The sequence below is a fragment of the Malus domestica genome, chromosome 11 (genome assembly GCF_042453785.1).
Source record: "Malus domestica chromosome 11, GDT2T_hap1".
Classification (NCBI taxonomy): domain Eukaryota; kingdom Viridiplantae; phylum Streptophyta; class Magnoliopsida; order Rosales; family Rosaceae; genus Malus; species Malus domestica.
In genome coordinates this window covers 7,552,951-7,575,521 of record NC_091671.1, presented here as the reverse complement: position 1 = coordinate 7,575,521, position 22,571 = coordinate 7,552,951, and the positions used below count along the sequence as shown (strand labels likewise).

The 22,571-nt window shown below is 39.8% G+C and overlaps 1 protein-coding gene across 1 annotated transcript; it reads left to right on the top strand.

The window, feature by feature from the left end:
* The first annotated feature begins 2,995 nt into the window (after positions 1-2,995).
* Positions 2,996-6,740, top strand: LOC114819713 (uncharacterized). The gene is made up of 5 exons (XM_029089307.1): positions 2,996-5,078; positions 5,151-5,221; positions 5,288-5,401; positions 5,475-5,819; positions 5,898-6,740. Exons 1-5 carry the CDS (start codon positions 2,996-2,998, stop codon positions 6,738-6,740), a joined length of 3,456 nt encoding a protein of 1,151 aa, XP_028945140.1.
* Positions 6,741-22,571: the final 15,831 nt, after the last annotated feature.

Here is a 22,571-nt window from a genome sequence, read left to right as displayed (position 1 = left end):
AATTAAATTTATATAATAAAATTCATCTATATCTTAATTAAATTAAATTTCTTAATCATATTCCCTTCTCCACCCAAACATGCCAATTACCAAATCCACCCCCTTACGCCTCCATAGCCCACCCTGCCTTTCCTTGCACTGCTCTTCACCCCCCACCTTTCCTTGTCCAATTGCACTGCGGTCTCGTTGCCGTCTCATACCCCAACTATCTTCAGCTTCCCCCTCTTATTTTTCCATCTACTTCTCATCTCCTTCCATCTCTCCCCAACCACACAGCCACTAGAATATACCCAATAACCACCATTGCAACTTCAATTCCAGGTGTTAGAGTGTATTTACCACCACTGGAGCTTCAATTCCAGGTGTTAGAGTGTCGTTCAATTGGCAAATGCGACATCGAACGAGTTTCAAATCCGTTCTTCACCAAAGACAACCCATTCCACCAACTCAGTCTTCGAAGCCCATCCATCTAGGGGTAGTTTGGGTATAAAAGTTGGATTCCTGGAATAGCCTTCTCACTGGAATCCAAATACCACCTCCATATAAGAGATCTGATTCCAGGAGATTTAAGGATCCAAATCCTGATTTTAAGTGGACCTCATCTTGTTTTTCATTCCGGAAATGTTAGTAAACGGCTTTAATGCCTAGAAAAGAATGCAATTCCATTTCTTGCCATTCCGTTCCGGTTTGGTAAACACGCCATAAATGTATAACATATATGTATACAGGTCTTTTAGGCAAAGGGATCCCCATTTCTTGAAAAAAAAAAAAGATTAGGTGTTGAGCCCACTTTATATTGAATTTCAACGATCCGAACCGTCTATTTTGTAAACCTCGATTCATAGATCATCCTTACAAAAATTCAATTCAATCCGAAATTATTTGCTTATTTAATTATCAAGATCAAATTTCATTGTTTTCTTGTATAATAAAGTATTCGTTCATTTTTTTGAACCCAATTAGATGTTTTAAATATTTCCGATTTGGTATATATTTTGCAAGAATGATCTATAAGGTATAACTTAAAAAATGAACAGTTTAGATCGTTAAAGTTCGATGTGATATTAACCCAACACCTAATCCCTATTTTTATAAAGAAATGAGGATATTAATACTGTTCGTCGCAGGAATCTCCTGGCGGACGAGCACACAGCTCCCCTGGGAGAATGGCGTCGGTTGAGGGTATCTGTCGTACTTCTGCTTTCTTCTCGGGCTCGCTCGGGCAAGCCTTTGTCGGGCAGATCTTGGTCGGGCAAGACACACTTCGGGCAAGGCTCGTCGGGCAGTTCTGAAAGAGAAGGACAGAGTTAATTTGAAAGGGTGCCTTTGTGGGGCCTTAGGTGTAGGCCTTAAGGCTCACAATCAAGATTAACTTTGTCGTGCTCAGGCGTGCCACTGCCATCTTCAGTATGGCAGATGTTGAATGGGTGTTAAGCTTTGATTGAATATGTATACGCCCGAGAAACCAAGTTAGATATAACAGGTGCCTTTGTGGGGCCTTAGGTATAGGCCTTGAGGCTTCCTGTCAAACTAAACCAGCGCTTGGATGTATCATATTTGGTCTTTTATGGTTGCCAGAGTTTTATCACTATTATACCTTTGATTATCTGAATCTAAGAGGTAGGACGAACCCAAATGAGTGCCTTTGTAGGGCCTTAGGTATAGGCCTTGAGGCTTCCCATCAGAGTTAATCCTTATACTCGGACCAACTAGACCGCAACATGAAATGAAGCTAAATAGATGCCTTCGTGGGGCCTTAGGTGTAGGCCTTGAGGCTTTCTATCAGAATTCACTTCATACTTAAGCCTTTTCTACGAATCAAGATATAATAGCAACAAAACGGAGAAATAGATTGATTACTTGCGCCCCAAGTAACTTCGGACTTCTCGCTTATCAAGGATTGTCATGGATGGGTTGAGTCCACATAGAGTTCTTTTTTATGCCTTGAGGCCAAGGACTTTTAAACTGATCTTTAAATTACATGCCCGCCGGGCTTAAGACTTAGATCTGATTTGAACTCTGACGCGATTCAGATCGGATTCAAGTGCTGAAGACTCATTTTCATTATGACTTTGCTAGAAATAACTTGTATATAACTGGGAATATATAACATGTTATTGTGCTTTTAAAAGAAAGAAAAGACAAAGACAGAGCAAAGATAGTCGGGTAAGTTTGAACCTTATCGGCCAAGGCTGAACTTCTTACAAAATCTATCTTTGTGGCTCTGTCAGAGGTCTGAAAGCTTTTAGAGGGGTTGACGGGGGAGAAGAGGATACAAAATGAATCGATACCACCATGAACAAGGTAGCAGAGCTATTACAGGGGTTTGGGAAGGTTTATCCCGAATGGGATGAAGGCTTGTGCTGACTACAGCTTCGTTGAAGGCAAATCTGGCTTGAGCAGAGTTTTGGCTTTTGTTTGTTTGTTTGAGTGTCTCTAATTCTGTCTTCTCTTCCTCCTTTTATAGACGACTTCAGCTTGGGTTCCTGTAGCAATAGCGGTGCCCGAATGCGGTTTGGTGATGACTCACTAGCTTTTTTACATGAATGCCACCAATAAAGTACTTTATTGGGCTGTGTAGTGACTGAATAGCCTACCCCCTGTGGTCTTTGAGCAGGTAAGCAGGTGGCCTTTGTAACTTGTGCCCAGCCGAAAGCCTCTTTCCTGCCTCCTAAGTTTTCCTCTGGGCCTTGGGTTTGGGCCGACTTTCTCTCTGGCCCAAAGTTCAGATTTTATCCCAAACAGTGCCCCCTTCAATTGATGTTAAGGTTGGGATCCCAGGCGCCAATATTAATTGAAAGAGACCCCTGTTTTAAACCCTTAGAACTCTTAGAACCCTTGTGAGTGAACTTCTCCGTTCTCTGTGTTTCGTAAAAAGAAAACCTTCTCTGATACAACAAAACTTCCCCAATTCTTTCATCATTTCTTTCTCGTTGTCCGACGAGGTTGCATCTTTACCGTTCTTCTTGTTTTTCTTCCCCACGGCCTTCATTAAATGGCCTCAGGATCCGGCCAAACCTTACCATCCTACGAGTCTGGTGAAGGAATTGCCACTCTACGCCGTCTGCTCAACGGGCTGCATCGTCCGCGGGCAGGTCTACATTCTGAACTCTTCTTTGAGATACATAGGGTTCAATCTTTGGGTCCTGCCTGGATTTCTCGGGTTCCCTCAGTAGAAGAAAGTAATATGCCTAGGGGAAACTGGTTTACCCCAAATCCTTATTTGGCCGACTCGGGCATTTCTTCTTCTAAGTGGTCTTTTCATCGTCGAGGCTTTCCCTTGGTGAATGATCTTGCCTGGGCCCAGTGGATTGACGAATTGGAACCTTCCTTCAAGCAGAAATGGATGAGTAACGGCATCTACGAACTGATTATGCTTTCGAAGATTTCAATTACCCCTAAGCCCGAATTGCTTGCTTCTGCCCTCCTCTTTTGGAATACGGGCACAAACACCTTCGATTTCCGTATGGGTCCCATGTCTCCCACCATTCTTGATATGGCCCAAGTCTTCGGGTTGAGGCCATCGGGCAGGGTGATAGATGTTACTCAAGATTGGATTCCATCCTCTACCACCGGGGGCTCAAGTTCTTCCACCTACTTCCTTCCTCTCAGCTATAACTCAGTTACTTTCAAAAGTTATGGGACCTCCTTTAAAGGATTCATCCCTTTTGTCAAGAAGAACTTCGGGGCAGGCTCTCCTCAAGCCGACAAAGATCAAGAGCATATGTACTTTCTTCTTTACTGGCTTAACAAACACGTCTTCCCCAACAAATCCAAGGGGGTACGGGTAGAATGGATCCCCTTGGTAGAGGTTCTTCACAATTTTGATGACGTTGCCACAGGTCCATTCCTTCTCTCCCATCTCTATCACCTTCTTTTTGACATGACCCGGGATGAGCCCTTTGAGACCAATTTGAACGGCCCCATCTGGATGATACAGATTTGGCTACAATGGTATTTTCCAGAATTTCGGGCTATCAATCTAGAGTTTCCAGAGGGTGTGGCTCCTGCCCGAATCCTGGCTGAAGCTCCTCCTGTAGATCATTCCACCTTTGCATGCTTCTACTTTTTCCGAGTCTGCAGGACTCGGTCAGACTTGGAATGGGGTGCATCGGTCTTGAGGAGATATCCTTGGTTTTCTGACCAAGCCTTCCAAGATGCCCCTGGTGAGGATGCTGCTCCCTTCTGCAGGGAAAAGTTTATCAGCTGTATTCAGCCAAGAGACTTGGCCTGGGGGGTCCGGGGAAATCGGTATGATCGAGGCTTGGAGGTGTATCATCCTAACTTCTGCAGCAGGCAGTTAGGATTTAGGCAATCCATACCTGTCCCATTCTTCGACTCCATCCATTGTGGCACTTCATTTCGGTTACAGACTCCTTCTGAAGCAATATTTCGAGCTGCCCGCCGTAGTTTGGACGTGATGAGCCAAGCAGCCCGACATTCCGTTGTTCTTAATTTCGAATGTACCTCGCTGTTTTCCTCTTGGTGGGAGGAAATGTGGACTAGAAAATACGGAGGAGATTTGAAAGTGAACCACGATCGTATTTTCAGCCAGCTTTCTCTTAAATCATATCCTAGCTCGAGCGAGCTTGCAAATTGGAAAGATATGATCCAAGAGAAAAACCGATTACTCCTAATAGGTGACTTTCTTCCCATCCGATTTTTCTTTCCTTGTTGTTTACTTTCCTCACTCTTACCTGTTTCTGCAACTTCAGTTGATACTGAATCCGAAGCCATCGAATCAGAGAATGATTCTGCTGATGCCGCAGTTCTTCATGGTGCTGCAGCAGAAGCTGAAAGGCGGGAAGCCGGGGAAGGGACAGACGTCTCAGAATCTCTTGGGGATTCAGGAGCCGAAGAAACAATTAAAGAAATAGCCAAAGATACGACCAAAGCATCTAAACGAAAGAGGGTGGCCATAACTAAAACCACAATCTCTGATCCGGCACTTCCTTCAGCAACCACACGACCAATTCTTACCCGAAAGAGTAAGCGGGCAAGAGTCACCGTGCCTCCTAAACCAGCAGCCCCATCTGCTCCTGTTTCTGAAGCGGGTAAAGAGACAGAACAATCTTCCAGTGAGTCTCTCCTCTTCTGGATCAAATGGCTACCTTTCTCCCTTATCTGATTATCCCTTTATCACTCAACAGGACCTCAAGCTTCTAAAAGGTCAACCCTTGCTTCTAAGAAGGAATCACGAAGGGCTGCTACGCTTAAAGAGGTATGACTTCTATCTTTATACTTTCTTATTTTCAAACCTTTCTGAATTTTGAATAATTTGGCTTAGGCTACAAGGAAAGAAAGTCTTTCTCCGCAACCTGCCCTAGATGCAACCCCTTCTTCTCAATTTGATCCTTCCACAGGAATCATGTTGCATTTTGTGGATGAGGATGATACTTTGGTGAGTTACTCTTTCTTTTCATTTCAACTTTGCACATTGCTACCCAAGTAACTCCTATCCATGTTCTTTGCAGCCATCTTCGGGATATGAACCCCTTTCCCCGTCAGTGGCCTTGGATAAAGAACCCATAGTTCCTGAGATCCCTGTAGCTTTAGACACAACTATTTCGCAAGCGCTTACTCGCCAGACGGTCGATGAACCTCCTTCTTCTCCTCAAGATCAACCTCAGGTGCTGGAATATTTTCTTCTTGTTTCTTCCTCTGGTGACCTTTTGCTGATCATCACTACTTTCTTCGGATACAACCAGGATGTAGGCACAGGTTCAGGCACAACTTTCCCATCTTTCGCTGGTGGTGAAAAATCTTCACCTCGACAAGGAGTTAGTGCATTCTCTAGTGAAACCCCGGGGTTAAGTCAGGTAACTTCCTTCTCTCCAAAGCCTCTTTTGTTTTGACTTGTGTATAGTTCATCTTGTCCTGATCCTGAAGTTTTGTAGCGAGCTTCCCCAAAAGAAACTTCCCCTCCTCCAATGGCCCGTAACCCAAGGTGCTTTCAACCTCCTTCTTCCTCTGGAGATGTTGACACCTCCCTGTCTAGAAATGAACCGATTGAACAAACAGAAATTGCCCCTTCCATAGGCATTATCTCACCAGAAGAAACTGTTATGCCGGACCCTTCTCCTTCCTCCTCTGATCCTGCCAAGTTGCCCAAATTCTTCGAAGCACTCGGGCGACTTGAGACGCGGTTGAAGTTTTCAAAGCAGGCTTCAACAAAATCTATGTCTTCGGAGCAGCAACAAATCTTTCAAACATGGGCAAAGAAAGAATTCACTGCATCATTTAGCCTCAAGGCTCTCTGTGACCTCGAGAGAGTCATTACTGAGTTCTTTAAAAACGATCGCTTATCCAAGCCTCAGTATGATTCTTTCCTTTCTTTCTTTGAAAACTTGAGGGCCCTCAGGGAGCAACATCAGAGAGCAGACCGGCTGGCTAACCGGGCAAAATGCTTCATAGAGAGAGAATCGAGCTCCTCTACCCAAGTTAGTCGGCTGATGGAAGAAAGTATGCAGACCAAAGAACGGATTGAAGTTGTTTCTTCTGAAATTCAGAAGTTGGAGAGACAACTGATGATCCTTAAAGCGGAGCAAACAACTCTTCTGGATAACCTTGAGCAACAGATCGAAGGGGTGGAAAAAGCGACTTCAGAGTTAGAGCAAACCAAGTCTGAACTTGTAAACAGCCATACTGTCTTGGCTGAACCAAATAGGATTTTTACCATCATGCGAACATACCATTCTAGAATAATCACCTTATGTGAAGATGTAAAGTTTTTGGAATAGAATTACTTTGTAATCTCTTTTTGTTTTAGAATGGATATGTAACATTCCTCCTGTTCTGCTCCATTTGGATAGGCCTCAGGCAACTCTATGCCCCCTTGCCTACCTGCTTTTCTCCTCCATCTTTATTGTTGGCAATCTTAGCCCCTGCCCCCGGGTCCTTTCAATGGCATTTTACTCTGTTGATAACCCCGACTCCTTGAAAACGAGGTCGATCATGCTAATAGGAGCTTCGGGGAAATGGTTAGTATCCACCATCATACTAGCCTGAGGTGAATCGAGTAGTAACTTCCCCTTCACTATAAGATCCTGTACCCAGTCCCTAAACTGGACACAATTGACTATAGAGTGGTTGAAGGTATAATGCAACTTACAATACTTCTTCCCCCTGAGTTCCTCGGGCTTGGGCATCTTTTTGGTGCTGTCGGGCAAAATGACTCTTGCCCGCACAAGTTCTTCATAGATTTCTGGCGCCTTGGTTAGATCGAAAGAATAACTTTGATACTTTGGGGGTTTCATGGGTACGAACCCACCATCATTCATCACGATCTTCTGGTCCTTGACTGGTTGGACTAACCCTTTGATCGTCAATGGCTTGAAGGGTGTGGTCATCTCAGCAGCACACACATCTATACTCTTCTCCTCATGATCATCTTTGCATTCGGGTCCGGCTTCCCCTACCTCTACATGGTGAATAGTAGCTTTATTTTTGTAGAACGGAGGAGTTTTGGAAGTATGTTTTACCTGTTGTTCCTCCTGTAACAGCCTCTCATACTTAGTAGCAGCAATCACCAACTCTTGTAGCTCATTAAACTGTGCATCATAGAACCTTTTTCTCAAAGGTAATTTTAAAGCCCTTTGAGCAATGGATATGAGCTGTGCCTGGTTGACAGGGAACTGACATCTCATCCTTGTCCTCCTGAACCTTATCATAAAATCTTCGGTGGACTCATGATCATATTGTTTCACTTCTACCAGATCATTAATGGTGAGCTCTGGCTCTATCCTGTAGAACTGTTCATGGAAAGCCATCTCCATTTGCCCCCAGTTAGCAATGAAATTGGGGGGTAATAGAGAATACCATTGAGATGCCAATCCTGCTAGTGAATTTCCAAACAACCTCAATTTGTAGTTTGGATTGTCCTCATACGCCACACAGTGATTAGAAAATTTGAAAATATGATCTCTGGAGGACACACTGCTATCTTCCCCTGTGAAAGTCGGGAATGCGGGCATCTTGAAATTAAGAGGGAATGGATTTAACTCATCGATATATTCAGGATATGGCTTCTGGTAGGTAACCCTGAATACTGGACGAACTCGAGGCTGGGCGTTTTGAATCACCGTTCTTCTTAACTCAGCCAATTCTTCTCTTAGTTGCTGAGTAGCTAAATTATCATTCTGGCCATGGATAGCTGACTCAATCTTCGGACTCCGGTCATTGCCCGCGTTTGCTTCCCTCCTGGTTTCAGATTTTCTCCAGTTAGATCCTCCACCTTTGTTGACCATCGGGGGTGGCCTATAAGGTAGAGGTTTATCTGACGTAGTAGTGGTTGTTTCTTTCCAGCTAGTTTCTCCAGCCGTGGCTGGCAGTCCAAACTTCATTCTTTCTTGTTCGCTCTGCCTCCTATTATTAAATGATAATAATGGGAAGCTGGGAAACTCCTTTTCTGAAGCTGACTCCATCACTGCTTGACTTCCTTCAGGTATCACCTTCTTCTTTCCCTTATCCTTTTCTTCTTCTAGTAGTGGAAACAAAGGAATGATTGGCTCACTTCTTATAACAACTGGACTCATTCCACTTCCTTGAGCACCCTTTGGAGTAGAGAACTCCAAGTCCAGCCTCCTTTGTAGATTTCCTGTAAGCATGCAGAGTCTGCTTACTTCTCCCTTAGTCTTCAAGGAAATTCTTTCCATGCTTTTCAACACTTGGATCATTGTAGCTTGCAGTTCTTCATTAATCCATTTCCCCTGTGATTTCTCAGATGCAGTCGAACTACCTGAGACCACCTGTCCGGATGGGGATAAAGGATTTTCTGATTGTTCTGTCATCTGGAAAAGATCCTTCTTGGCTTCTTTTTTGGCAAGTTTATAGCTTCTCTTTTTGGAAATGTAAGATCTTAGAAGTGTAGCTGTTTCTTGTCCCACTGGGCGTGCCAAAACTATGTTCGTCGCAGGAATCTCCTGGCGGACGAGCACACAGCTCCCCTGGGAGAATGGCGTCGGTTGAGGGTATCTGTCGTACTTCTGCTTTCTTCTCGGGCTCGCTCGGGCAAGCCTTTGTCGGGCAGATCTTGGTCGGGCAAGACACACTTCGGGCAAGGCTCGTCGGGCAGTTCTGAAAGAGAAGGACAGAGTTAATTTGAAAGGGTGCCTTTGTGGGGCCTTAGGTGTAGGCCTTAAGGCTCACAATCAAGATTAACTTTGTCGTGCTCAGGCGTGCCACTACCATCTTCAGTATGGTAGATGTTGAATGGGTGTTAAGCTTTGATTGAATATGTATACGCCCGAGAAACCAAGTTAGATATAACAGGTGCCTTTGTGGGGCCTTAGGTATAGGCCTTGAGGCTTCCTGTCAAACTAAACCAGCGCTTGGATGTATCATATTTGGTCTTTTATGGTTGCCAGAGTTTTATCACTATTATACCTTTGATTATCTGAATCCAAGAGGTAGGACGAACCCAAATGAGTGTCTTTGTAGGGCCTTAGGTATAGGCCTTGAGGCTTCCCATCAGAGTTAATCCTTATACTCGGACCAACTAGACCGCAACATGAAATGAAGCTAAATAGATGCCTTCGTGGGGCCTTAGGTGTAGGCCTTGAGGCTTTCTATCAGAATTCACTTCATGCTTAAGCCTTTTCTACGAATCAAGATATAATAGCAACAAAACGGAGAAATAGATTGATTACTTGCGCCCCAAGTAACTTCGGACTTCTCGCTTATCAAGGATTGTCATGGATGGGTTGAGTCCACATAGAGTTCTTTTTTATGCCTTGAGGCCAAGGACTTTTAAACTGATCTTTAAATTACATGCCCCCCGGGCTTAAGACTTAGATCTGATTTGAACTCTGACGCGATTCAGATCGGATTCAAGTGCTGAAGACTCATTTTCATTATGACATTGCTAGAAATAACTTGTATATAACTGGGAATATATAACATGTTATTGTGCTTTTAAAAGAAAGAAAAGACAAAGACAGAGCAAAGATAGTCGGGTAAGTTTGAACCTTATCGGCCAAGGCTGAACTTCTTACAAAATCTATCTTTGTGGCTCTGTCAGAGGTCTGAAAGCTTTTAGAGGGGTTGACGGGGGAGAAGAGGATACAAAATGAATCGATACCACCATGAACAAGGTAGCAGAGCTATTACAGGGGTTTGGGAAGGTTTATCCCGAATGGGATGAAGGCTTGTGCTGACTACAGCTTCGTTGAAGGCAAATCTGGCTTGAGCAGAGTTTTGGCTTTTGTTTGTTTGTTTGAGTGTCTCTAATTCTGTCTTCTCTTCCTCCTTTTATAGACGACTTCAGCTTGGGTTCCTGTAGCAATAGCGGTGCCCGAATGCGGTTTGGTGATGACTCACTAGCTTTTTTACATGAATGCCACCAATAAAGTACTTTATTGGGCTGTGTAGTGACTGAATAGCCTACCCCCTGTGGTCTTTGAGCAGGTAAGCAGGTGGCCTTTGTAACTTGTGCCCAGCCGAAAGCCTCTTTCCTGCCTCCTAAGTTTTCCTCTGGGCCTTGGGTTTGGGCCGACTTTCTCTCTGGCCCAAAGTTCAGATTTTATCCCAAACAAATACCATACCAAATGATTCGATTTGATACAATTATCGTCTCATTAATATTCGGCACAAAATTGATATGATGAGTTATTGCAATTAAGGTTAGGCTCGATTTGATACAGTTCGATTTTTTACCAAAATCGAAATCAAACCAAAATTTCGATTCAGTTCGGTTTGTTTTTTTCGGATCGGTTTTTTGAAATCTGAAATTTTTGAATGAAAAAAATTGAAATCTTATACTAAAGTAACTTTAACATGAAATCAAAATCAACATGTATGACCAACAAGGAAAGAACATAAAAGAACAGTCATGTCCCTATCTCCGATTTTCCATTCATTTTGATGCAGTTAATGACTTAATTACTTGATCAATTTTGCAAAAATAATACCAAAAAAGCTAAGAACACACCTCTAAACTGCAATTCCCTCACTCCCATCCATCAATAAATGAAGAATTGGACCCATCAAATTCCACAAACAGGTTCTCAAAATCCCAGAAAACCATCAAAATCTTCAATCAAGACAAAGAATAATCAATCAAATATTACAATTTCTGAAACATAAGTTTTCTCCGATTATGCATGCATTAATCAAATATTACGTTCATTCATCTGAAATTCAAATAACTAACAAACTCACAACACAAAAATCGAACAGATATGCAATACGAACCAAAACAACAACCCATAAATTTACACTAAAATTTCAATCTCCTTCTTTGGAATTTACCCTAAAAAAACCCATAAATCGACAAAATAAATAAGAAAGACTGGGGATCTTAGCCTGGAGTGAAAAGATCAAGAAATGGAGCGACCAATCGTGAAGGGAGGGCTGGCTGCGGGTTATGGAGAAGAAGGGAGAAATTGGAGGCAGGGACATGGAAGGAGTCTGGAGGGGACGAGAGAGAGAAGAGGGGAATGAAAAAGAAAAAGGTGCGGCTGCTGCCCTAATTCCAGTGGCTAGGACCTTGTTAATTTCTAATTCCACAAAAGAGTATAGATTTCAATCCCTATAAATAGTATAGTCGTACAATCTTTACAAAACAGAACCGCTTGTCGAGTTGGGTTGAGCGAAGCATTTCAAGCTAAACCGCAGGGGTTCGAACACTGCTGCCAGTAGGGGTGGGTTCGGTTTAATTCGGTTCGGTTTTTTGCCAAAACCGAAACCAAACCGAAATTTCGGTTCGGTTTGGTTCGGTTCATTTTTTTTTCGGTTTTTTTCGGTTCGGTTTCGGTTTTTTGTTTTTTTTTTCTTTCAAAAAATGAAAAACATTGAAATTTTAAATTTTAACGTATCCAACACAATCATAACACAAGCATTCTAACTATAATCAAAGACAATGAAAATAAACATTTAAAGTTGAACTAAAATCATCAATCAAGTCTTCCAAAGTCCAAACTAACAACATCACAACACAAAAATCGTACAAATGACTTAGAAAAGTTAAATTGTATGATGTTGTTCAAAGATCAGGGTTGTTTGCTTGTAACTGCATGTTGACAACTTGATTAGTAAAAGAAATGCGTGGGTGGATTTATTTAGTGTGTGTTGGATTCTTTTCCATCACAAATTCCCTAAGTAATCTACCCGAAATAAATGTTTATAGATTCTGTTACATGTTATATGAGAGTAGATTTGGAAAAGAAAGCTGAGACAAAAGTAGACAGTGCTATGGAGATGGATGTAGGTACTTCAGGATGAGGTTTGGCTCCGGAACCTTATATGGGGGATAAATAATAGGTTAGGGTTTAAAGTTTTTATAGGACTTTTTTTTAATATTTTGAGCTTAAAGTTTGGCAACACATTGGGTTTAGCATATTTTAACTTACAAATTGGGTTTAGAAAATAATATCCAAAACAAATAATTAAATAAAAAAATTAATTTAATTAATTCGGTTCGGTTCGGTTTGGTTCGGTTTCTAGATCACTAAAACCGAACCGAACCAAAAGAATTCGGTTCGGTTTGGTTTTTTCAATTCGGTTCGGTTTTTTTGTTCGGTTCGGTTTTTTCGGTTTCGGTTCGGTTTGGTTTTCGGTTTTTTGAACCCACCCCTAGCTGCCAGCTGATTGTTGGGGGAATTTTCAAAATTTTTATGATTTTTATAATTAAAATAGGGTAAAAGACTGTTGGGGGGGGGGAATTTTCAAATTTTTTATGATTTTTATAATTAAAATAGGGTAAAAGACTGTTTACTCATGTTTCGTGGTTTTCAACATTTAGTACATCAAGTTTTTTTCGTCTCAGATTCATACCTAAAGTGTAAATTTTGAGACAGCCTCATACATCCGTTAGTCAAACTGTTAAGTTTTCTGTTAACTGTGATGTGGCGCACTGACTGGGCGCCACGTGTCATCCGAGTTTTTTTTTTTTTTTTCTTTTCTTTTCTTCTTCCTTCTTCTTCTTCTTCTTCTTCCTCCGACTGCAACTTTCTTTTCTTTTCTTTTTTTCTTCCTCCTTCTCCTTCTTCCTTCCTCCTTCTTCCTTCCGCTTCTTCCCTCTTCTTCCTTCTCCTTCTTCTTCTTTTTCCTCCGAAATCTGGGGAAGTTTGTTTTTTTTTTCTTTTTTTTTCTTTTTCTTTCTTCTTCTTCCTCCTTCTTCTTCCTCCTTCTTCTTCCTTCTTCTTCTTCTTCTTCTTCGGAGGAAGAAGAAAGAAAAAAAAAAACTCGGTTGACACGTGGCGCCTAGTCAGTGCGCCACGCCACAGTTAACAGAAAACTTAACAGTTTGACTAACGGATGTATGAGATTGTCCCAAAATTTACACTTTAGGTATGAATCTGAGACGAAAAAAACTTGATGTACTAAATGTTGAAAACCACGAAACATGAAGGTAGCAAACAGTCTTTTACCCATTAAAATATTATAAAAAATAATTAAATATATAAATCAGTTCGGTTAGGTTTCCGGACCTCAAAAACCGAAACCAAACTAACCAAATTTGGTTCGGTTGGGTTTGACAGCTTTAGTTCGGTTTTTTTGGTCTCGGTCCAGTTTTTTTCGGTTTTTCAAACCAACCCCTAATTGCAATGATATAATACAATATAACGACAAAAATTTCACCCCTGACTAATAATTCTCTTTTCATTTCTTTTTATCAAATATCAATAAATTGACACCATGCATCTTTATCCCTAAAATGTACTGATTTTTTTTTTTTTTTGTGTATACGATTAATGTGTTTCTAGGAAATGGTTTAGACGGAGGGTGGAAATTTCGACAAGTGTTGAGTTGAATTAGTTGCAAAAAAAAAAACCTAATTCGTAGCCAAATACACAATAATCTTGATTATGATAAATGATGGTTGAGGTATCATGTCATTATCCGTCACTGGACAGTTCTATTTGACATTTGTCCCAGATTGTCCTTCGCAAATCATTTTCGTCACTTAGACATGGAAGGAAAATTTTGTGAGGATTTATATTGAACGTCAATTTTTCTTGCTAAAAGGGTATAATCAAGGTATTAAATATCGATGATATCGGAAATATCGGTAATCTAAAAACACGGAAATATCGATGGAAATATCAGAATATTATCGATATCGATAAAAATAATATGGAAACCACGGAAATTGTAAGAAAAACTTGGAAATTTTTATTGAAACTTTGCAGGATGTTTATTTAGTCAATTATCTATTAGTTTATCACAAAAAATTGGAAGGAAATGCATTGCATGATGAATTTAATTGATTTAAGTTGATTATATAGCGAACTGGCAAACATTGTGAGTGTAGAAAATATGTAATTATTAATGAAAGAAGTTTAAACACACCATAATCATTTATATATAATGAATTAGTACAATATTTTACACTTTATACATTGCATGGTAAGATACATGAGTGACTTTACCACATAGAGTTCCTATGAGGTTCAAATTTTTCACTATCTTCATTATCTTTATGTATAGAGTGAGTGTATTGTGAAGAGTAGTCATCAAATGATAAATCCCCAAAATAGTTTTGCATGTAATTGTTAACATGCCACCCATATGGATCCAGGTTTGGTTGATGTTGTCCATAAGCAAAATCATTTGAAAATTGAGTCTCGGATTGTTTCCATGAGTCGCTCGATTCCATCCCAACAGGAATGGGATATGAAAGGTAGGGAAATGGTTGGTTATGAGTATAACCATAGTTACTACTTCCCACTCCAACAAAGTCCGAAGTTATAGATAACGAGTCATCTTCTTGACTTGACAAAATCCCCTTGCCTCTTTCTCTACGAGTATAGTCCTTCCCTATGGCACCAATTCCTGGTCCTGCCCGCCTACTGCCATGGTCCCCATCCTGTGTTACATGCGTGAAGTTTGCCTCACCAGTGAAGGGGCTCATAAATCCGGGAGGTGGTCCAACATAGTTTCCATATCCACCACCACTACCTTCAGCTCCACTATATCCTTCATCATTCCCACCTCCGGTGGTAGGTGAGTTTCCTAATCTTGTACTAGAGCTATCATTAGTATCAGCACGATGTTGTGGTTGTGAAGGATTGGAAGAAGGTGGAATTCGAGTGTTTCTTAGTCTTGGGCGCAAAAGTTCTTCCAAAGAGTCAGCGCTGCTAGATCTCACCTTCTCCTCTAATACTCTTTCTACATTTATCCATTCATTACGTGCTTCTTCAGCAATTCTATAAGATGGGTTGCCTTCATCATCATCTAAATGAAGAGGTCTAATCCATTGATAAAGTTGGTTACCCTCTGTATCATCATCTTCAGCAACAATATCAAACACATCTAGTGAGTCACCACGGTCAACATGATCTATTTCTGCTTCCTTATCTCGAATTTGAAGCTTCATGATGTAGTAACAATAAACTAATTTTTCCAACCTATTTCTTTGCTTGGTGTGTATGAGTGCAAATGTGCTCCAATTTCTTTCACAAGCAGATGAGGAAGTTGTTTGTGATAATACTTTGATTGTTAACTTTCTCACAGTTGGTGCATCAGTCCCATACATGATCCACCATTCATCTACTATGAAAAACAATGTTGATAAGCCTAATAACTCCAAAAAATTCTATTATAAACTGATAGTGAAATATGTTTAACTCACTATGAGACATTTTTGTTCGAGCAGCAACTGATGTTGGTTCTCCAAAAGTTCTTCTTGCATCTTTAAACCATGTTAGCTGAATTCAATAAATCGTGTTAGTTTAATCCAACAAAGTAATTATTATAATTTAAGTAATTGTGTACCTTATTTCCAAATTGGCCAACTGCTAGTGATGCGTGGTCTAATTTAGAGTATACATTATGTACAACACGTATAAGGGTACCATCATCTCCAACACCGAGTCTGTGTTGGTATCGATGATTCAAATAATATACTGTTCAAAGAAACACATACTCTAATAAGAGAAATAATACTTTTGCAACTAAGGAAATGAATTGCAAATTATGACATAATGTATACCTGCTGCATGCAAATCGTGGTATAATGTTTTATACCATCGGTCTTCAATTATCTTTATGACCCACCTTGCACCATGTTTTCGTTCCAATTCATCCTTCACTACACACATCAACTCATATATTGCCTCCATAGTAGGACACACTTTTGTGTCAACGATCCGTAAAACTTTGTAAAAATGTTCAAACACTTGGCACACATGTTCTGATTGAGTCCAAAAAGCATGATCAAACACTATACTTTCCACCATACGACCTGCATTTGAACGGCTCAAATTTTGGTTGGCCCAATCATCACTAGTGAATAGTTTCTTCAACCCTACTTTCTTCTTAAGTAGGCTGTCTAATGCAATATAGTTGGTGGCGAATCGAGTGGTAGCTGGACGAATAATTTCTCATTTGCAAAATTCACGCATCTTTGCCAACAACCAACCGTGATTGTAAATATAATTTGTGATTGTTCTAGCTCTTTTTACCACAGTAGCAACATTCTCTCTCTTCCCCATTTCCTCATACATGAGATCAATACAATGTGCTGCACATGATGTCCAAAACACATTAGGGCTGGGTTCAGTTCAAAACGGTTCGGTTTTTTGCCAAAACCGAAACCGAACCGAAATTTCGGTTCGGTTCGGTTCGGTCCATTTTTTCGGTTTCGGTTTTTTCCGGTTCGGTTTCGGTTTTTTTCAGTTTTTTTTTTTTAATGATGTAAATGGAAGGAATAAATCTCCCAGTTCTCATATATCAATGGAGCCTGCTCCGCCAAGCATCGTCTTCCATTACCTCTTCTACATCACAAATCTCTAATCCTTTAGTTAAGACTTTTCTAGCCTCTTCCCAATTTTTTCTTCTCCAAAAGTACAAATCATATAACTATTCCATCATAAACAAAATAAGAGACGCAAAAGAATTTAATTCGCTTTTTTAAGACTACACAGAGGAAGAACCATATGAAAATCCCAATGGGTCTTTGCTAAAACTTTACAACAAACCGAAAAACTTGAACTCAGCAATTTTAGGTACTAACCTTTCACCTTCATGCATTTTCTCACTAACCAAACATATACATTTTCTCACCTCAAAATCCCGAATATATTCAAGTAATTCAACTACTTATGATCAAGCAGATCGAGTTCAAATTTTCAAAACTTAAGCAAATACAGAAACATATATTCTTCAAGTACATCGCCAGGATTCAAAATTCTAAAAATTTAAAATTTACAAAATCATGAAATAATTCAACAAATTAAGATGCAGATCGAAACAAAAAAAAAGAGCAAATAGGTTCGTCTAAATGTCATAATCGGACTCCAATATCGCATGCCCAATGCCCACATTCAAATTCCTAGTCAAGTCCACAATAGATCTAGAAAATTCCGAAACATATTAAAAGAAAAATACAAACTTTTTCACCTTAAATTACATAAATTTCAAATGGGTAACCATAAAATCGCCATGATCATAAAATTAAAAACCCATGAACTGACAAATAAATAAAACCCACAACCTTTGCTGCAGCGAAATCGCCATGATCATTGCAAGCTCTAACAGTTCATCTTTTCGTCAGGTCTCGAAAGAGGCGAGGGAAAATCATGATTTGGAAGAAGGAATCCGTGAAGAGGACATGAGAAGACTAGAGAGAAAGTGATTTGGAGGAAGAGAGGAAGGAGAGGGAAAGGGAGAGAGAGAGACTGAGGAAGCAGCGGACGGAAGAAGTGTTTGAGATCTGAAATGAAATGGGAGTGAGACGGCTAGGGTTTGTAAAGTTAAGAAATTTTATAAAGCATTAAATATAAGAAACCTATAAATATATTACTGGTACAATTATAACAACACAAAGCCTACAGTTAAGTTGGCTAGCAGCACCTTACCCCAACCCGCAGGTCAGGGGTTCAAACCTTGACGCGGCCAACATGTTTTTTAGTATTTATATATGATTTTTTTTTTCGGTTCGGTTCGGTTTCCGGACCTTTAAAACCGAAACCGAACCAACCAGATTCGGTTCGGTTCGGTTTGGCAGTTTCGGTTCGGTTTTTTTCGGCCTCAGTTTTTTTCGGTTTGGTTTTCGATTTTTTGAACCCACCCCTAAAACACATTATGATGCTTCATTAACTTTTTCCAGCTTTGACAAATGCAAAACCGTTGTCAGTCATGACTTGGACAACATTATGATCTTCCACCTCCATGATTACATCCCTCAATAATTTGTAAATATACTTGTAGTTCTTTATATGGTATGAAGCATCAACATACTTTAAAAAAATTATCTTTCCTTTGGAGTATACCATGAAGTTTATGATAAACAATATGGTCGGGCCAGTCCATTCGTCACACATGATTGTGCAACCATTAGTTTCCCACTTTGACCTCAACTTGTTAACGTACTCGCAAATGTCTTTACACTCTATATCCAAATATTTGTTTCTTACCTTATAGGGAGTGGGAGGTTGTACTCCAACACCGGCCTGTTGACATCCCACTACCATATTTTTGAAATGATGTGATGATGTCTTCTCAGCAGGGACATTTTCATAGATAAAGAACTTGCTAATTAGACGCCCCATTCCCTCCTTCACATTACCTCCAGTGAAATAACTCCAAACAATCTTTTAACGTGCTTTGGATGACTTATATAAACTTGGGGCTATTGGTGGTGTTGGTTGTGATTCTCTAACACTGCCTCCCCGTCTCATTTGTGCACCACCACTTGTCCCGGAACCTTGTGCTCTATTAGGAATTTTATGAAGGTGTTCTCTTTCCCATGTTGACTGTTTGGAGGCACGTAATGCTTGTTTCAAACTGCGTCATTCTTCAGGTCCCATGTCATCATCACATTCGTCCTCATCGTCATCATCATCACTGTCAACTGCTTGGCCAATGACTTCTCCTCGTAGCCCAGCTCGAATATTTTCCATTCCATGTGTTATCTTTTCCTTCTGCTGTTTTTTATTTTTTAATAATGTGGTGATGAATGCCTTCACTTCTGGGGGGACATTATCACATCGTTGGACATTTTTTGCTGGATCTAATCCACTAAGATGGTATTTAAGTCGTGTCACTCCGCCACTCTTCATTACCCGACCACAATATTTGCAAATTGTGTCATGTTTGTTTCCGTCTATTGGGTCTCCATGTTCCCAAGTTGGATCACGTTTAGTAACTCCACTAGACATGTTAAACATACCTATATTTATTTTTCATGAAAATTAGACAAATTTTTTTTGGCCAAAAAATATAGTAGTGATGATGGTTATATAAGAGAACCTAAATAATAAAGTTATTATACAAAATAATTAAATACGAAGTAAAGAAAATGATTGTAAAAATTTAAGTAATTATAAAAATAATATGGAATAATAAAACCTAATATTAATGAATAATAATCCAATTTGATAATAATCCAATTTAATAATAATACAATTTAATGAATAATCCAATTTGATAATAATCCAATTTGATAATAAAAAAACCTAATATTAATGAATAATAATCCAATTTGATAATAAAACCTAATATTAATAAAATAATAAATAACATTAAACGTATTAAAATTATCCTAGGGAATAATTATATAACATTACTTAATTACTTAAAAAAATTAACATACAAGTCAACACAAATTTTTTTGTTGTTGTATAAATTACAATAATATAAATATAAGTTTGTAAACTTACCTTAAATATGGAACCTTTTGTGTTGAAGCTCTAGAATGAATCTGGAATTGCTCTGAAAGGGGTAAGGGAAGAAGAAGAAACGAAAATGTGTAATAGAGGTTTTAATTTTCGAAAGGTCAAAAAATGTGTGATGATCTGATACTCCACCTCTGAGAATGTGAAAGAATATCACAGTGGCATACGGTTTTGAATGAAACCACCATCCATGGTCTGAAATTGTACAAGTTATAATTGTAAAAGTTGTCTGGGTTTTGAATTATTTAGATTCTTTTCAATGAAATCGCCATTATTTTTGTCCATGGTCTGAAATTGTCAAAAGTAATTGTAAAAGTTGTCAGCAACTTCCTGAGTGAGTCCTGACAGGAACCACACACACACACACACACACACACACACAGGCACGCCACCACACACGCACACAAACATCACACACACAGACATACAGAGACCTCAGTCTTTCTCTCTCGATCCTTTTCTCTTCTCTCCCTTCTCCATTCTCCCACACATACACACACAGAGATCTCTCGATCTCTCTTCTCCTTTCTCCCACACACACGCACAGAGACCTCAGTCTCTCGATCTTTCTCCCACATGGCCTTTTGCTCCTCCCTCGTCTTTCTCCTCGTCTGCGTCTTTCGCCTCGTCGGCGCCGTCTCTCTCTCTCAAAACTCTCATCTCTCTCCTTTCTCTCTGCCCCGAGACCCACATATACACACGCACACCATCGCACCTGCTTCAGGAAGACACCCACCTCGTCTTTCTCCCTCTCCTTCTCGTCTCTGCAACTCGGCGAACGCAGGAACCCTCCGGCAAGTTTCTTGAATTTCTTCGGTTAGGTAAGCTTCGGGTTTACCTCTTTCTGTTCTAGATCAAAGCTTAGATGTGAAATTGAAGTTCTATCTTGTGTTTTTGCAAGGTTTTTGGGATGAAATCGGCTCGGGAATAGGCACACCCATCTCCGGCGAGGTCGTGGGTGTCGACGAACTTTCCGAACACTTTTGACCGTTTCACGGCAAACGGAAGTTATAAAAGCATTCCTCTCATCTTCTATTTCATTTTGATACCTAGATCGGAGTCTAGGGTGCTCTTTTACAGTCGGCCGAAGCTGTAGAAGCTCCGGCGTTCTTATTCGATTTGCACAGATCCAAAATTTCGCAATATTATCGGTAGAAGCTCCGGCGTTCTTATCTGATTTGCACATATCCAAAATTTCGCAATATTATCGGTAATATCGTGATATTATCGATATTATCGTGATATTATTGATATTATCGATAATATCGTAATATTATGACGAAAACTAATTGGATAACCATTAAAATATCGGTAACGCGAAAAACCGATAATATCGGTGAAATATCGCCGATATTATCGGCATTTAAGACCTTGGGTATTATCATCCTTTTACAAAGACTCCATTGCAATTAAGTTAGTAACTGCACTCGTTAGGAGGGGGAAGAAATACCGAGTCTTGAAAGTCAAGGGGTTTTTCTTCTGTCTTGTAGGTTTGGCGATGGTTCTATTGAAGGTGCGAGCATTTCGTTCTACAGTTGACAATCTATGTACGTAATAGAATGATTGCTGAGAAGGTTCGAAGATGCTATTTCATCTTTGTAAGTGTAATCGCCTTTCATGTCTGCTTAGTAGGAAAAAAAATTCATTATGATCGGAACACGGATGGTACACTACTTGTTTTTATATAAGTGGAGGAAAATTGTATTTTTTTAATTTATTAACTTTTTAACACACATATCCCACTATTTGTATAGTGACATGTGGTGTACCACCTTGCGTTCCGGTCACATTGAAAAATCTCTAGCTTAGTAGAATCATCACAACGCCCTGAGGACATAGTCCAATATTGGGAGTGAGCCACATCATATCGTGTGTCCTTTATGCTTGCTTGTTTCTTAACTTACTTTGGTCATTGTTTTTGTTCATTCGACATATTTGGTGCATGTAGATTCATATATAACATGTAATATTTGAAAGATGCAGTGTACACTCTAGTTAGAATTTGTCTCTAAGTGGTTTTAAAATTACTAAATGCAGCTTTAACAATATGCTTATATGTTACAAAAAGAATTTGAAGTTCTATATATGTTTTTTTTTTCTTCAAAAAGTAGTTCAAGTATTTTTAATAAAGCACTTATACCTTTGATAAAAATGAGGCTTTTGATATGGTAACGACCATATATAGGAGTTCGAACTCATTTGTATGAGTTAGCATTATCTTGGAAAGATGACCATTGCATTATGAGGGCAGATGTCTTCTTGAATGGATTAAGTACTCTAGAGTGAGGTAATCATGGGAACTAGATAAGTCCCAAGGAAAAATCCCTAACAAGTGAAGATAAATGGAACATATCTGTAGAATTTCTGGTTTAAAGTTTTCATATGTATTTCATGTGTATTGGTACAAGAGGGAGACCGGATATATATGAGAAGAGGGAGGGAAAGCTGCTATATGCAGCCGACAAGAAATCAGGAAAATGGGGAGAAAGTAGTAGGAAGAAAGAGGAAAATAAAGCTGCTGCAAGCAGCCAACAAGAAAATAAAAAAATAAGGAATAAAGCTGCCAACCTATTTGCCAACCTATCTAAACTTAACTTATGCAAGTCTACTCCCTTAAATCAAGGGAAAGGTATTACAATGACACTCAACAAAAAGGTATTACAATGACACTCAACAACACTCCCCCTCAAGCTGGATCGAGTAGATTAATCGAGCCAAGCTTGCCCAAAAAACGATGAAATGGAGTAGATGTCAGAGCCTTGGTAAAGAGATCTGCCAGTTGATCATTGCTTCGCGTGAAGATGGTCTGAATGACTTGAGTTTGCACTTGAGATCTAACAAAATGACAGTCCACTTCAATGTGTTTCGTTCTTTCATGGAACACAGGGTTAGCAGCGATGTGCATGGCTGCTTGATTATCGCACATAAGAGACATAAGAGTAGTGCTAGTAAACC